Consider the following 14,239-nt stretch of genomic DNA (forward strand, 5'->3'; position numbering starts at 1 on the left):
TCTCACACAGATGTCTTCTACAGCTTCCTAGGACATCTCCGGTTTTCAGCTGAAGAGGGAAAACAAGTACCGGAGGGTTCACAGTTTTCACTGCTTTTCCAGCCATCTCCTCTCTTCTGTGAAAGGAGTAGCACTTAAGGGCCCCTGCTGACTGCAGGTGTGATGATGTGCCAGGGGAAGGTGTGAGTTCTGTGCCCAGAGAGCTCATGGGAACTAACAATTTGTGTGACAAATGGCCTCAGAGCAGGTTTCCTGCATAATGGACTCCCACAAAACCAGTAGAGATCAACTGCATCCTGAATGGTCTTCACTCACCAAATGATCTTACAAAGTGGTCTCAAGTAGAGTATATTGCACTTCAGTTCTGCAGTAGGAATAGATCTCTGAACTTCGCCTGTCATGATTTGCAGTGAGGACCAGATGAGGCTGTGCTATCTGAAATGTACTTTAACACCTAAGGATATTAATTGAGAGAATGTATCATCAAGGCTTGAAACAATTACCTGTATGGGATGTGTGTTGGAACTGACCAAGTCTTAAAAAAATATGTAATTGTTTCTCCTGTATTGGGTCCCAGTAGTAACATAAAAATGAGTTTAATTTTCCTGAAGCGAACAGCTTGCACTTTTCACAGTTGTGCTAACACCACAAAAAAAAAACAAAATCAGCAGAAAGTAAAGGTTTAGATTGCATGCTGATCTCTTGTGCAGCTTTTTTAATCCTCAGGCCAAGAGGCCAAAATCCTTATGAATACTAAATGAATCCTAATTTGGTGGAGGTTGTCATAAAGCCAGGGGAATTACTAGCAGTTAAAACAGTAACAATATCATCTCACTTACAGGTAAATCTGGATATAAACTACCAAGGTTACTTGTTGCAGGGATGTTTTTATTATCTCCTTGCCTAGCTAATTTTTCTTTCCGTACCAGAAGAAATGCAGATATATAGGTAAAACTAAAATTATAATTATGGTCTGTTTTGGTCTGTCATCAAATAAGGTTTGTGTCTTTTTGGTTCCTAGAGAGTCTGAAGAGATAATTATAAAACTGTTTGTCCATCACCAAGTTACTCCTCTGATTAAATTTTGCACCAGAAGTGGCCTTAAAAATCCTTTTGTACATTGCTTTGTTCGCAGGGATAGGAATAAATGTTTTCTGCTTAAAAGTGTCCAGCTATTGTGGCTTTCAAGTAATATAGACATGATCATTCTCCTGCGAAGACAAAGCAAACATTTGTTTAACTGGATGTATGAGCAGAGCCAGCCGACTTCAGTCTTGAATGTCAAATCACCATTCTGCTAATTTCCCAGAGGATTATTTTTAAGCCCCATTATTAAATGGATCATCTTAAGAATGTGACTACAAGGGCAAAATGAAGTGTTCATATTTGTTCAAAAGAACCGAATTTGAATTGTGACAATGTTATCTCTTCACCCCCCCCCCCCGTACTTCCTAATATTAGTATGTAACGAAAAAAAATCATAACTTTCAAATAGTTTGGAATATTTTCTCTTCAAAAGCAAAGATGATTAATAAGATTCTTGTTTAGTTATACAATATTTACATCAGTGATGCTAGTTGTACTACTAATGCACATCTCAGCTGTTTGGAAAGCACTGTGAACACATCTTCCTTTCTGTAGTAATATTATTTCTGGGGGAGGTAATATTTTTTACAAAGTTTGTGTCAAAATCACTGCCTATTTCTTCCAAGAACATACTGTATTAAGCTATTCTTAGTATATATCATGCAACAAAGCTTAGTGATGAGGCCAGATCATGGTAACCTCTGGAGTACAGCAGATGTTGCTATTTTCTCTGAGCTTTCAGAGTTTTAAAATCAGGTGGTGTGGTAAGACTTACTGATGTGGATAACATCGAACCACAGTATGATGACACAAATTGTGTCTTAATAGCACAGAATGGTGCTTTATGAGTGATCACAGGTAAAATATCCTTATCAAATGGTTGGAAAGAAAATGCTTCTGCTTTAAAGAAACGTTTTGAGAGGAGTAAGGACGTGTACACATACTCATTATTCAGCTCTTACTTTTGATTTAGAAGTATATAAAAATATATTAAATGGAAGAACAAGAAATCTGATCTCAGATCAGATGTAAACCATTATTCCAAAATTTGCCTAATACTCCTTATCAAGGTTATCCATGAGAATCATGTTTTTAAACAACTATTTTGGTCATGTGGGGGAAAAAGCAGAGGTTTTCTTTGGATCAGAATCCTGTCACAGTACTAAGGCAGTTTTCAAGCTTAAAAGTTCTTGGCTTCCAGACCAATTAATATATTTTATGACTAGGAGTTTTTATTATAAATTGTATAGGCATAATTTGGCTTTCACCAAAATCAAGGGGTGAATTCCTGGACCCAGCAGCATTGATGATGGATGTCTTTCTGGAGTCTGTGATGTTAACAGATACTTATTCTGTATGCTGCACAGACAGAGATTGGGACTACTGTGAGGAAACCACTCTTCTTTTTTGTTGTTGTTTTGTTTTTGCTTTTCCCGAAGTGCAATGATAGATGATTGACCCCTATGGACTACAGAAGGGCTTTGTTATCCATTAATAATCTTTAGGTAGCATTAATTATAATAAACACTAGGGCTGAGGGAAGTTTTCCGTGCCACCTCTCCTGTATTTCTCAGAAGGAGATCTGGTGCCTGCCTCAGCATGACTGGTAGCAGGGACTTTTCTTCCAGACTGTGCTCCTCTTCTTGGTTCTCCCACACCTTCATGCCAGCGACTTATTTATTTTTAATTCCTCAAGTGTTCATAGTGCTGAGAAAGAAACATCTTGTGTTGAGAGTTTCCAGGCCCCAGGAGCAGGGCTGCATGCCCACAAAGGCTGTAGCCCCCAGGGAATACAGCCTCAATGTGGTTTTGCTCTCCTGCTTGTTCCTCACTGCTTGCTCTCCAGTGGTCACCACTGTACCCAGGGTTGGTGCTCTTAACTGCCAGACCAAGAGCAGGAATTTGGCACTGCCTGCTGTGATTACAGCTCATGCAGATGTATGGGAGGCGTACATTTGTCTCTGCCACTGTTTCCATGGCACTGTGGAGGACCACAGAGGCTCGTCTCTTCCCCACAACCTAAATAAATACTCACGGCATGCTTAGCACTGCTGGCTTGGGAATGACCTGGCCAAGGGGCACATCCTAATGGTCTCCTGTTTCCTCATCACTGACACAGGGGCAAAGGACAGCCATTAACAGCATTTACTCTTTGACATTTGCAAAATGTCAGCTGTGTCAATGATATTATTTTGTAGAACTGAAAAAAAAATTCCTCGTGTGTCAAGCCATAAGAGTTTTAGCATCCATCATATGTAATCATCAGCTGTCTCTGAGGGTTCCTCCCCCTCTTTTTTTTTTTTTATTAGTAGGGAAGGATCCCTGTATTGTTACATCCCTTCGTTATTCTAAGTCCAACAGATAGATGGCTCTGCAACTGGCATTTCCTGACTGCATTTAGTGGATGCTAACGTACAAACTTCTACTGTCACCATTATTTAGATTTTTGGTTACAGAAGTAACAGTAGTTAAACTTAGTAGTAACTCTGTAGTAGTTTAACTGGCTTAAAGCCCAAGGATTACATGTGCTATCTGAAGATCCATTTTAATGTGCTTTGTTTTCTAGCAGTTGTACATATCTGTATATGTACCTGTCTATCTACGTATCAGAATGATACAATGCCATTAGATGGCATTTATGATGAGATGCAACTTTCCAAAATATTTTGATGTACGTGAGGGAGACATCATGCTGCTAGTCACTGTTGGACGTGAAGCATGTAGGAGCTACAGCTCAACTTGATTGGGGCCACTCAACAAATGTGGGGCTGGGGGATCCTGGTGTTCTGAATTTTTTTCTTTGTCTTTAGATTCCAGACTGGAAAAGCATTAAATGGATGGTTTGGTTGTTTCTCTCCCACTCATAGAAGTTACTCTTTTGGGTACTACCTTCTGCATGATTTCACTTGCTCCTGCTACTCTCTGCTTCCTAAGTACTCCTTGCTGGGACTGAGGTATTCTGGCTGCTGAAGAAAGATGGAGAAGTTATTTTATTTTTAACTAACATTTCAGAGGAAAGATGGTGACATTTTGGAGGTGTGCAAATATAATGTTGATGATTGTTCTGTAAATAAGAAGAAAATGCACATTCTCCCACCACTGATCATCTTAAGAAAGAGAAGATGGATTTTTAAATGGCACAGGACTGAAGAAGTTCATTAGCTGTCTTGATTTAATTCCCTATCGCCAAACTACAATTTGTTGTTCTTTGATCAGTATAAATAGTAGGGAGCATAGTTATTAACTCCATCCAGGAAAAAAATGGACAGTGCTCTCAATAAAATCACCAGTGTGCAGCCTAATCTTTGTGAGCCTCAGAAACTAGACAAAGGACTTATTCATGTGCTAGCATGTTTCTGTGTGTCATGCCCAGTAGAAGTTGAATTTGATCTGAAAAGATTCATTACTGAATAAACCGCTATTTTGTATTTCAATAACAGTTCTACGTGTAGGAGGTAGAAATTGCTGAAATTGTAAAAGTATATAAAGGAAGAAATAGAATATAAACAGCATGTAGGAAGGAAGGTTAACAGTAAATAAATAAAGCTGGAAGAAATATTTGAAACTCAAATAATGTGACTGCCTTCCTATTCTTTTATACTGTTTGGTTACATCACGTGGTAAAAATAAGGTTAAACAATATATTGCGATGACATGAAAATGTGTAGATGTAAAGTGGCCATAAATTGCTGTAACTTAAACGTTCTTGTTTTTTGGGTGAGGATTTAGTTTCTTTTTTTTCCTAAGTTTATCCACCAAGACTAGCCATAAATATCTTCAAATTAAACTATTTAAAACTTTTTAAAAGCTATTTTAAAATATATTGTTCCAATATCCCGTATTCTGTACTGTTTGTACTCTATAAAATGCCATGCTGTAGGTTTTTAGGAGGTAATAATCTGCAAAATGAAATAGTCAGTGTCCAGTAAGAAACTATTAAAGTATATCACCAGTGAAAACAAAGAACAATGGGTTACTGGGAACTAGACTTCAGGGAAATACCTTAATGATAGAAACCATGATATTACCAACTAGTATGTAATAAACTCCTTACCAGATGGTAGCTTGGGGAGTAAAGGTCTCAGAATTGTAACATTATAATAAAACTAATTTTACAGTTCCTTCAAATAAAAGAACTGCTTCCACTTTTAAAGACTAACTGGAAGGGAAGTATCCCAAGGCAAAAATTGCACAATGAGCATTCCCATCCACCCATTTATAAAAATAATAACTTTATTTCTCAGACTGGAAAGGCTATGTAAAGAGCCTATCAGACTGGGAATCTTAATGGAGAAAAAGAAAGAATCACCTGGGGAGAAGTTTTACAGCATAAAATTCAGAGTAGAGGCTTTGTACATTCACTGAACCCTGCGGGCAGAGGTGGGTTATTAAATTAGAGTAACCCAGGGGGAAAAAATATCTATACCTATCTGTAGCTGTAGATATAGCTATCTAATCTATATTTACATCTTTTCCATTTGTGCTATGAAACGGAATGTGACTTTCTTAGGGAAGATGCATGTGATTTAAATGTGGAAGAAAAAGTACCTGTCTGGTTTAAAAAAAAGAAGTGAGGGAGGGGCTGAAAGCATACATAGGCATGTGCACATGGGCAGGTGTATCTTAAAGCTGTTGATCCAAATTAAGTGGTTCATCTATGGTGAAGTGCGGCTTTTGCTTTGTGGCAAAAGAAAAACATCCCGCTGTCTTTCTGTTTTCTTTTTCTTTCCGCTATCAGTTTCTTAGATAATGAAGGCTTATCCTGATTGGAAATGTGCTGTACATTCAGGAGAGCCATCAGTGCAAGAACAAAGGCAAAGCTATAGATAAGTTCAGGCCTGGCTGAAAATTCCATAAAATGAGAAGCTGGAGTAAAAATTGGTTAAGGAAATCAGAAGTGGGTTGTACTGGGTAAACAGTACAGATGGAAAGAATCTTGACAATAATAACTACTCACAAACCCATTCCTGGGAACAAGACAACCTGGGAACCAGAAGCAAAAGATTATGCAAAGGTATTGCAAAATATGAGTTAAAAAGTGAAGGAAAAATACTTTTCTGATCCCATCCAGAAATGGACTTCCTATTAATTTAGAAAACAGTCAAAGTTGGCACTGAAGTAGTCTCAACAAGTAATTTAGTAAAAGATATGTATTTTATTGTAGTTTGATATATGATAGTTAATACTGATAAGTCCGATTAGTCTTACATTTATGACTCATTCTGTATATTTTAAAAGTACAGATTGACAATATTTCAGGTAATGAAAACTGTATTCTGTTTCTGTACACTGAGTATGATTTCCTATGAGTAACAGAATATTATAATACACTTACATATTTCTGGCCAATGCAAGAAATACATGCAGCCTTAGAACTACCTGTTCACATGAGATGCTACTAATCACAACCAAGTCAGACTAATTAAACTTCACTAATTTAGTTTGTACAGCTATTCACATTAGTATGCTTGAAAAACAAACTTCTTTGTTTTATTTTATTTTATCTTGAGGCTCATAAAATCATGGTATTTGGCAGCATGGAATAAGGGCCATTAAATCAGCTTTTATGCTGTTGTTAAGGAACCCGTAGAGGATGGGATTCAAGCAGCAGGACATCATGCCCAGCAAATGACATATGCAATATACTAATTTAAAATGTCTGTTAGAAATGAGAGTGGCATTAAAATCCGTCACAACATGGAAAAGGTGAAGAGGCATCCAACTGAAACCAAAAACGAGGATTAGCACTGTCAGTCTGCAAAAAACTCTCCTAGATCTTGTTTTAATTCTGACGATGGATTGGGATACCGTAATCATGTCCTGGATCTCTGTGTTTTCTTCTGGTTTCATCTCAAAACAGATAGGTACCCCTGGGATGAATTTACTGGAGGAAGAGAGCTGGCTTTTTTCTGTGCCAGAGGTTTCTGGGAGGTCTCTGAAATTAGTATTATCCTGATGGTGCCTTAAAATAGCTGGCATCACGCTGGAAGTCTTTTTGCTGTATCTTCTGTGGTGCTTTCTGACCAAGGCACAGCTCCACCTGGTGTGGCTGGAGGGCTGTGTCTGGGTGCCCGTACTCTTAGATGGGTGAAGCGTGAGGTTTATCATCTCGTTTTCTTGGAACTTGTCTTCCTTGCTGGACAGCCTGGCACCTACGCTCCTGCAGACGCTGGTGTGACTAGCAGTTAAACACACCAGGGGGAGTATATACTGCATGAACAGTAGGGATAGGGTAAAGGCAATTCTGTATGAGTCAGAAGGCCATGACTCAATACACAAGAGCCTGTTTTCCAGTGCCTCTAAATTCAGCGTTTTGCTGAGGTCCACAATTTTGTGGAAAACTGGCAGAGGGGAGCAAATGGCACAACCGAAGGCCCAAATTATTACTATTAAGAAATAGCCTTGTTTTGCTGTTAGATTGCTGGCAAGGGGATATTTTATCATACGGTATCTGACTGCAGCAATGGATATTAACATTAAAGTTGAAACTAGAACGGATGCACATTGGAGGAAGGGCATTACGTGGCACATGACAGTGCCAAACATCCACTGGTCAAGCAGGACAGATGTCAGCGTGAAAGGAGAACAAAACAGCACAACTAAGATGTCAGAGAAGGCCAAGTTACCGATGAGGATGTTTATTATTGTCTTCTGCTTGCGTTTTGTTAGAGCCATTAGTACAAGGAGGTTTCCCACAAAGCCAGCCAGGCTTATAAGTGTGTATAGCCCAATGAGAAAGTACTGTATGTCATCGACACTGCTCCTGTAGTCTTTCCAGGCAGAAAAATTATTTGTAGCAGCAGAAGCGTTCTTGGTGGGTGTCCTGTTGTTATGGTCTTTGAATCCTAAATCCATTTTACAGTCCTGCTTAGAACAAGAAAGGCATTAATTACCAACTGAAGTAAAGATGATACTGGTGTTAAGCAGACTGTAAGAAACATAATTTTACCTTGTATCACCTCAATGCAAATAAATTAATAGTGGTATCAGTTTGCTGTGAAGCAAATCCTGCGTAACTTCAGGTTAATGCAAATTCGTTTTGTAGGTTTTGTCATGTGGCATTCAGCACACCTGGGCCTGGTAGCTGGCTGCTCAGACTGGACGATAACAGTGTAAGGATACGCATTATGAAGCTGGCTTTTAGCTGTGCTTTGCTATAGACCATATTGTCAGCCTTCCCATGAGGGAGCAGTTAGCTACAAAAGCAATCCATTTAGAGCTGGGAAGATTACTCATGTGAATAACAGCTCATTCATATGAGTAAGGAAATTACAACCACCATCTGGGCATGTGCCTAGTCATTACCTGACAGCAAACTATAATGAGCGCACCTGAAAACATATGAAGTTTTGACATATGTTAACAACTGCTGTAGTATTTCTTACCTGGCTAGTAGAAAAGCGACACAAAATAGGTAAAAGATTTCAGAAATAATCAGTTTCTACAGAGATCTACTGTCAGTGCTCCAAGATGGAGATCCTAACGTCATGTGTATACCAACCATCTTCTAATAATGTTGTACGTATCTTAACTGTTGGTCAGGCAGAAGAGAAAACTGCCTCCAAAACAGCTGAACAAAGCAATTTTACATAATACGAAGAGGGCAGTGTTAACTGTATGCAAACCCCACCCAATCATCTGAAAATTCAGGGAATTTCTAAGTATTCAGCACTGAAACATCTACCATAGAAATCTAGCTCTACACAGAGTTATTCTATGTACAGAATCTCCATGTGATTCATCTTCATTTTAGAGGAAAGTGAAACACAAGAAAATTCAATTTAAAATTCCAGTTTAACTTAAAAACTTGCACATATTAAAGTTTCAAAGTCAAAATTCCCCAAAGTACCAGTGCCCAAATTGCTTCGCATTTAGAAATCTTAGGCAAGACAAAGTTGAAAAGATCTAAGCAAAACCAAAACTTACATAAATTGAGCAGAAGGCTAAATTTGGCAACCAAAAATGGCAGGTCTCCTCAAGAATGCATCTGTTCTCAGAACACTGTATCATGCTGACTTCTTCAAAGCACAGTAATATTATTGATTTTCTCTACGCTTGCAGATGTGCTCCTTCCTTCACATCACCACATGTACATTCCTACCAGATAGGTGCCATAGTAGGGGAACTTAAATCATACAACCCCCCCAGAAGATTAACTGGCAGTGTGTTGTGAGGTAATCTCAGGTAAGATTGGAAATACTTATTTAAAAATATAAGATGTTGCAAGTTTTTATGTCTTCACTAATGTGTTGGGGAAAAATTAACCTTGCCAACTTCTCACAATATTGAGCTAAAGTGGTTTTTAATAACGTCTAAAATAGACATAAGGATTGGATATGTGAATTTAGATAATCTAAATATTACGGTTATGCTTGTATGAGCTGGGTGGCACTAATGCAAATCACTTCTATTTAATTTTTCCCTATCTTTCATGAAATAGGGAAAACCTACATAACAGACAAAAAACATTATCTGAGACTATGCTCGTCTCTAGACCAACGTTAAAGGAGCAGACTAGAGATTCTGTAAATCACCCAGTCTCTCTCTATTCAATACTGATAATATCAGAAGTGTTCATTTTGGTTGGATTCTCCTTATACAACTATTAGCTTAAAAAGTAAATAGTTTTTTACTTAATTTTCCTGGGTCAATGTATCTGAGTTGCTAGCAATCATCTGAAAACTGTATTATCTGCAGACCGCAGTGACTTCCACCATCAGCTGAAATTTCTTTCTGTTCTCTAAATGTGAGTCAACATAATTTCTGTCTGAAAAAAACAGAGCAGGTCTCTGCCTTGGATGAAATACATACACCTACCTCAGTCTTATGGAATTACATCCCTCATATGTCATACCTCTATCTTTTTATTTGTTTATTTTTTCCTTTATTCAGCATGGAGGAAGCACAGGGTTGACTAACGACTGATGCTTTTGCAGATTTTGGAGTGTGCGTGCAGCTGTAACCTGCAGACTTTTTTTGATTCATGAAAGCCATTTCAACTGTACATTGCATTTCCATATGAAATACTGCCTGCCTAACATTTTCAGGGTGAACAATCCATTATCTTTGCATAAAAACATTCACCTTAGCTAAGAAGTGTGTAGGAAAAACCCTTGCATATAACTGAGGAGTTAATAATGAAAAAGCCATTGGTGTAATTCTAGACGATTTTCTTTTTACTTGCCTTCCTTTTCCAGTTTATATTTTGCACAGACCAGGAGGGCATTATGAGTTGAGCATCCCATTGCCTACTTACCAGTTTGACACCAAGCAGGAGTTATTTGAGAAAGGGAAATGAAACTTTACTCAAGAGCTAGATCTGTCCAAACCTTGGTTACTAACAACCCAGTCATTGCCTTAGAATAGGAAGACTAATGAGAAAGAGAGAAGTAAATCCAGTAGCATCTTGATATTAAAAAAAATAATTATTCCAAAATTCTTAAAATGCTCTTGAAGTGATGAAGACTCTGAAAGAAGGTGCTCTTCACTTCTTTTGTTTGCCTGCATATGTAAACCTTTGCCAAAAAAAGATCATTCTGCATTTTCTTCTATTTTAACTGATACTAGGCTGAAGGAGTACTCTGTAAAGCAGAAACAAACTGCAGATGTTTCCCCCTCTTAACAAGATTAAGATTGCTTTTAGAGTATCTATAGGAATTTTCAGTAATGGTTAAACTCTCATGTAGTCGTATCTGCCCAGAGGTCATATCGGGTGGTGACAGTGCACACTGATGCTTAAGTTAAAGTAGTGAGCTAAGTTAAAATTGTAGGCCTCTGAGGAGAGCTATGTACTGTGAGAGTTTTGTTGATCCGTGTACCCAAACTGTAGTTTCCTCCCTAGACTTTTTAGTGGTATCGGCTGTCATTGACAGGTTTCATCAGTGCATGGAGAAAGGGCAAGCATCCCGGTTAGTAGAAAAGACTCTCTAATTAGTTCATTTCATTCCAGCTATGTGTCTAAAGAGAAATCTGTATAATTTCATTCACTTGTGTTTAGCTGCGTTTGATTCTTATTAAGGAGCTCTGTGAAGAGAATTGAAACAATCTGGTGGCATTGCTGTTATTTCCTACTGCCATTTTCACCTTTGGGTGACTTAAAATAAAAAGGAAGAGTCTCTCAAGTCTCTCAAGACACACCACAACTATTTTCTCTCCTAAGAATTTATATTCAATAGATGTAATCCTAAGACTAGGGTCAAGGAACAATGTTTTGTGTGTGTCGCTACACTGGAACACGTTTATTAAATGAATGTTTACTGGCTTCGTAAAGACTTAATTAGCAGATTGTTGGCAGGTTCTGTGGATTTCTGCCTTCACTTAAAGACTGCAGTATGGCTTTAGCAAAGTTGTTCATCATGTTTTTAATGTAATTCTTGAAAAACAGAAAGTGAACATGCTGTTTTTGTTGAAGAAGAAATATTTTGCCAAGACACATCAATACTGGAAAAGCTTAGCAGGAGTGCCTCTGAAGTCCAGCCAGGGCTCACCAGCTGTGTCCTACCAGTGCTGGGGCTGCCTTCTGTCCTGGGCGAGAGCTGGGAAGGTACCATCTCCCCTATCACATACCCTGCTTTCCATGAGGGAGGAGCACGGGAAGAAGCCACCACGTGCACTGGTCAGGTACTGATTGGACACTGTACACCAGAGCACTGCAGCCACTGCTTGCACCCTCTACCTATAGGCACAGTTTGTTTCAGACTGACAGAAAGAAAGGGAAGGATGGGCATAACACTAGTCTGCTGATTTCAACAGAAAACTGTTGTGCTGACAGAAGTTTCCTTTGCAAAATGCCCAAAGAGATTTTATTTTAATTTTTGGTTGTGTGAAATGAAAGCAGACTTTTCTCCAACAATTGCAAAGTGGATCCGTTGCCCTCCAAGCTTGTTCTCCTGCTCAGAGGAAACACTTGCTCACTCAGTCTTAGTGTCACTGGCAGTAACAAAGCAAAAGAAACAATGTGTGCCTCCCATATCAGTGATCCGTTGTCCCCAGTCTCGTCTTAGTATACCAATGACTATACAGGGATCTGTGCACTTACTGGCATTTTTCTTTCTGCCTTTTTTTTTTTTTTAACAGTTGCTTCTATTTATTTATTTTAGGGATTCACTCACTCTCCCTCAATCATTGGAGTTGGGCAACTCCAAGGTAGCACGTGTAATGTAGCTTTCAGAGAAATGAGGATTCCTGAAAGTACCACTGTGGAGAATAGAATTAAATAATATAGCTGCTTTTGAAAACATTGTCCTCAAAATTGAAGTGTATTTCTAAACTCAATGCACCACGGTGCCAAGGTGTTCTTGTGCCTGTATTCAAGTTCAAATTTGATCAGTCTGAAGGTACCTGATTTGTTTTTAGCTGCTAGTTCCAAAATTTGGATTATTTTCATCTCCTACATCAGTCAGTCAGTAGGATTGCCTGAGGGCATCTGAGCTCCCCTTCCTGCATTGCTGGTCTCTATACATCCCCTGGGACTGTGCTCAGCTACATCTGTAGCTCCCACAGCGCAAGCATCAGCCAGGTTTGCTTCGGTCTCCTTTCGTTTCAGTAGGATGCGGGAGGCAGAAGGCTCAGCCACACGAGACAGGAGGGGCTGCAGCTTGTGGCAGAACCCAGGCTGGATATGAACATTTACTGCAAGAATCAGATTAGCTCAGTAAACATTAAATGCAAGGAGTATTTGCAGTTACCTTTTACAGTATAGTGTATTTTATGACGGCTGATGTACCATGATCTTGCAAGATTTTAGGCTATACCTCCTTAAGCCACATTCATCTGTGATGCATCTTAATGTCACCCTTTGAATACTGTGGCTCTTGTTTTCACCAGAATCGTGCTTCAGAGATGTTTTAAATTGTAGTTGATGTAAGGTCTGAGAGTAACAGACAGAACTTAGAACATTTTTCAGGTTTAGCTGGATTAAAGGTATCAGATAACATAGAATATGCTAGTTTAATACTTAACATCTTGAAATTCATCTTCTTATTCCACTTAAAGCTGTTGCTTAAAATACAATATCTATAAGCCAGAATTTAGGAGAGTGGATACACCAGCTATTTCTGTTTCTTTATGTATTTAAATGGAAATTGTCAAGAATACACAAGTTAGGCAGACAACTGTCCTCCACTGAAGGCATTTGCTCTGTCTGGAGATCTTCCTTCTGCTAGATGAGATGCATATATTAAGGCTTATTCATGGATAAGATCTTGTATGCTACAATATTAATACCTCTTAAGATAACTGACTTGCTGGTGCCTGTACAGTCTGTTCGATCTGTGTCAGAGAGCCTGTCCGGGACAATTAATCTTCACTGCTGAGAGCAACTTACAGTCTTGGAAGTCCTTCCTCTACCTTAACAGCAAGCGGAAATATACAGGGAGAAAGCAAAATGCAAACCTGCCTGTGAAACACCTGCCTATGAAACACAGCCTCCCAGTCCCTATACTACTGGAGTGTATAGGGAAAAAAAAAAAAAAGAAAAAAGAGTCGGACTCTTTTATAACTTCTGTGTTATAAAATTCTGCTAATGAGCCAGGCTGCGCTGCCTGACCACCTAAGCTTAAGGGAAGCACTGAGCTATGTCGTTACTACCGGAGCAACCGTGCCCCATCTCAGCAGACAGATAGAGTCCGAGCCCCACACCGAAACCACCGATGAGCTGTGTTCACAGCATGGGCTGAAGATCAAATGCTGCTGCTGCAAATGCAGCTGCTCTTTACGTGCAACAGCAAAAGCTCGTCTGCAGAACCGGGAGAGTTCAAAAGACTGAGCTCACTTCACAAGCCCAGAAATATTGATTTTCATGCGAGCTAGCGATAGGTCTCTTGACGTGCCTAACTCAAAGAAGAATTGCAACATTATCCTGGAACACGAGAACATGGCTTCCCAAAACAACCAAAAGCCACCTAATAAGATTATTTCCCCAGCTCCAAGGAAGCGCGAGGCAACCTAGTGGGGCCTTTGCCGGCCAGAGGCAGCAAACTTGGGATGCACTCCTGCATCCTGCGGCACGGGGCCAGCGAAGGATGGCGGCACGAAGCCAGGCAGGACACCCACCCACCTACATGGGCATCCTTCTGCCCTTCCACGCCCCGCTCGGCTACCCGCACCAAAGTGAAACCAGGGCTTTCTGCACCCACTGTGTGGCCTCGGCACT

At 39.4% G+C, this 14,239-nt stretch overlaps 1 protein-coding gene across 1 annotated transcript; it reads right to left on the minus strand.

Annotated features, from left to right (window-relative positions):
• Positions 1–6,606: 6,606 nt before the first annotated feature.
• NPY5R (neuropeptide Y receptor Y5) lies at positions 6,607–7,941 on the minus strand. The gene has a single exon (XM_035554423.2). It carries the CDS (start codon positions 7,939–7,941, stop codon positions 6,607–6,609), a length of 1,335 nt encoding a protein of 444 aa, XP_035410316.1.
• Between the last annotated feature and the right edge of the window lie 6,298 nt (positions 7,942–14,239).

The sequence above is a fragment of the Cygnus atratus genome, chromosome 4 (assembly GCF_013377495.2).
Source record: "Cygnus atratus isolate AKBS03 ecotype Queensland, Australia chromosome 4, CAtr_DNAZoo_HiC_assembly, whole genome shotgun sequence".
Lineage (NCBI taxonomy): Eukaryota > Metazoa > Chordata > Aves > Anseriformes > Anatidae > Cygnus > Cygnus atratus.